The 3,121-nt window shown below is 63.2% G+C and overlaps 1 protein-coding gene across 2 annotated transcripts in view; it reads right to left on the reverse strand.

Annotated features, from left to right (window-relative positions):
* Positions 1–3,121, reverse strand: part of OSBPL5 (oxysterol binding protein like 5) — a 68,246-nt gene that overhangs the window by 3,632 nt on the left and 61,493 nt on the right. For both annotated transcript variants that reach the window (XM_037731128.1, XM_017507743.2), the window contains 2 exons: positions 2,296–2,434; positions 1,500–1,602 (listed from right to left, as the gene is read on the reverse strand). In XM_037731128.1, the coding sequence (XP_037587056.1) occupies positions 1,500–1,602; positions 2,296–2,434 (242 nt within the window). The remainder of the gene's footprint in view (positions 1–1,499; positions 1,603–2,295; positions 2,435–3,121) is intronic.

Raw genomic sequence — 3,121 nt, forward strand, 5'->3', positions numbered from 1 at the left:
CCTGGCCCTGAGCTGGAATACTTTGCCATCCTGGCTCTGAGCTGGAGTACTTTGCCATGGAGACCCTGGCCCTCAGCTGGAGTACTTTGCCACCCTGGCTCTCAGCTGGAGTACTTTGCATGGAGACCCTGGCTCTGAGCTGGAGTACTTTGCCATCCTGGCTCTCAGCTGGAGTACTTTGCCATCCTGGCTCTGAGCTGAAGTAATTTGCGTGGAGACCCTGGCCCTGAGCTGGAGTACTTTCCCATGGAGACCCTGGCCCTGAGCTGAAGTACTTTGCATGGAGACCCTGGCCCTGAGCTGGAGTACTTTGCGTGGAGACCCTGGCCCTGAGCTGGAGTACTTTGCCATCCTGGCCATGAGCTGGAGTACTTTGCGTGGAGACCCTGGCTCTGAGCTGGAATACTTTGCCATCCTTGCTCTGAGCTGGAGTACTTTGCGTGGAGACCCTGGCCCTGAGTTGCAGTAAACGCCGCTGTCTGAGCTCCTGGCTGGCGGTACTTTGCCCTGGAGAACCTGGCCTCCGACGTGGATCTGGCTTTTGCTGCAGAAGCTTCTGGCTGCGTACTGCCAACTGCCTGGTAGCAGACCTGCTTCTGGGGAGCCAGGCCTCCCTGTTTCTTTGCCCACACAGCCTCACCAGGGAGCACCCTTCTGGAAGGGCATGGGGGTTCTGTTGCTGAGTCACAGTGGAGGGAGCTGTTACCAAAGGCAGGTGCCATCCCCACTCCGACGCGCTCGCCGCCTGCGTCTGTAACTGGTCATGGATACAAACCCCACAGCTGGCATGTGCCCTTCCCTGAGGGCTCTCCTGCCAGGACCCAGAGCGGAATCCCAGGGATAATGGCAGCTCTCAGAGGCCCCAGGCCTGTGTCCTGGCTGCATTCCACCCTGGAGTACTGCTACCAACCACACTTTACAAATGGGAGGCTGAGGTGTGACAGCCAAGGTCCCACAGCCAGGGAGTTCCTCAGCCTGGCTCAGAGCCAGGAGCTTTGGACCCAAGATGGTCCCTGTGCTGTGCCCCCATCGGTGGTATCTGGTGACAGGAAGGGGCCACGTGGCCCTGGTGGCCCACGCCAATCCCATTGGCTCCTTCCTCAGCCACTCCTGAGAAGCCACTGTGTGCAGGTGCGGGGCGCTGCAGTAAGCCCAGGCTGCTACCTCGGCCCTTGCACCTCGGGGTCTCTCCTGGGGCTACCCCAGGCTATGCTGGGCTGGCACCTTCCTCTAGGCTCCAGGACATCTTTGGCTTAGTGTCTGCCAGGCAAGGCCAATGTGGCCAGGTGAACTCCCCGCACCGCCTGCTCCTCTCACAGCCTCTCTCCTGCCCTTGGCGGTTTTCTTCATCACCCTGCAGGTCTGTGGGTTCCTGCTCCCGTGACACCCCCGGTCTCGGCCTCCTGGCCTCCCGGCCTCCCCGCCTCCCGCTGTAGCTCCACCAGCTCCCCTGTCCTCTCTGACCCGGAGCCCAGATGGACACCCGGAGTCTGGCCCACCTGTGCAGCTCCTGCTGGGCATCTCGGATGGAGAGGATGGCCTCGTGCACGGCCTGCAGTCGCCGCACCTCCTTCCTGCATCGAGGACAGGGGCTCTCGCTGCCTGGGACAGCGCCGAGGGAGACACAGGAGGGGAGGGGAGAAGCGAGGATGAGCTGGAGGTCTGGGGGGCTGGCATGTGGATCACGGGGTCACATCCAGCTTGGACCTCCACCCCCTCATGGGAAACGTGCAGGGCCAAGCTGGAGACCCAGAGATGAGGGAGGGCGCTGAGGATGTTTCTGGAGGGAACCCCCAGGCTGGGCCAGCCTCTAACAGGAGGCTGACTGGCCAAGGCAAGGCTCATCCACTACAGAGGCAGGGACAAAGTTGGGGAGACACAGCTCCTGGTGGCAGGAGAGGAGCAGAGGGCTGGGGAGGGTACCACCAGACCTGCCCCTCATACTGCCCCCACCGCTGGGGAGCCCCTGGCCTGGGCCCACCCCCTTTCTTCCCCGTCCCCACCCTGCCCCTCGTCGGCCCTTGGGCTGCCCCCCAGACTCTGAGAAGCCAGAGCCTGCTGGGGGCCCCTCAGGGCGGCAGAGGAGCCCCTGCTGGGAGACTGCCCTACACGTGGGCAGGTGCTTCTCTGGACTCCCCTCCAGCCAGGTGGCATCTGAGGCGTCCACCAGAGACGGGCATCAGCTGGCCTGGACGGCATCAGCCAGGGAACACGCCCCACTCTGCCTGCTGTGGGCGAGCACCAGCTGCACTCAGCACACAGACAGGGACCTTGGGGCTAGGCCAGGGTGCTCACCAGGGACAAAGTCTCCATCCTGCTCCTCATCCGAGAGCTCTGGGCAGGACTCTGGCGTGGACCCGCTGCTCTCTGTGGCCTGGCTGTGGCCGGAGGGCTGGTCACTGGCCTTGCGAAGCCGCTGGTCTGGGGCAGACCTCTGCAGAGAAATGGAGCCGCTGCAGCTGAGAGCCACTCATGCCCCCTGCCCAGACCTGGGGACATGTGGCGTGTTCATGCCAGGACAGTGCTAGAGGCCGCAGCCCGCAGGGAAGACAGCTGCTGGTGTGGAGCTGGCTGGAGGGGTCGTCTCAGCCCCGGCCTGGCCTGGAGTAGCCACGCCCGCTTTGGGCCTGTTTCCTCATTGGTGACACAGGGCTGCTGACCCTCACAGTGAGCAAGGGCCTACGAGGCGGTGCAGACAGGCCTGCGCTGTGCCACCATGGGGCTGCACCCGATAAATGGAGAGATGATGGCATGGGGGCCATGGGTGGTTCTGACCCGAGTCACAAGGACAGATGAAAGCTGAGGCCACTGTGGGAGCTGGTGGGGTCCATAGGAACCCCAGATGTCTAGGGTTCCCCACGTCAAGGGACAGCTCCAGGGGGGATCCCCCAGACTCAGCTGGCTGTGCACAGACCCAGGAGTGCAGGCAGGGCTTGTCCATTCAGCCCTTACTTGAGTTCACAAGGAACCCAGGACAGGAACCAATGCCCGGGGTGGGGAAAGAGCAGAGCCTGGCTGTGGGACCACCGTGGAACAACAGGCCTTCAGGGCCAGAGAGATGCCAGGGACACTCCACATTAGGTGTGGTCAGAGGTGGGGCCAGTGGGTCAGAGCCAGGACA

This window comes from Cebus imitator, unplaced genomic scaffold, assembly GCF_001604975.1.
Source record: "Cebus imitator isolate Cc_AM_T3 unplaced genomic scaffold, Cebus_imitator-1.0 Scaffold384, whole genome shotgun sequence".
Lineage (NCBI taxonomy): Eukaryota > Metazoa > Chordata > Mammalia > Primates > Cebidae > Cebus > Cebus imitator.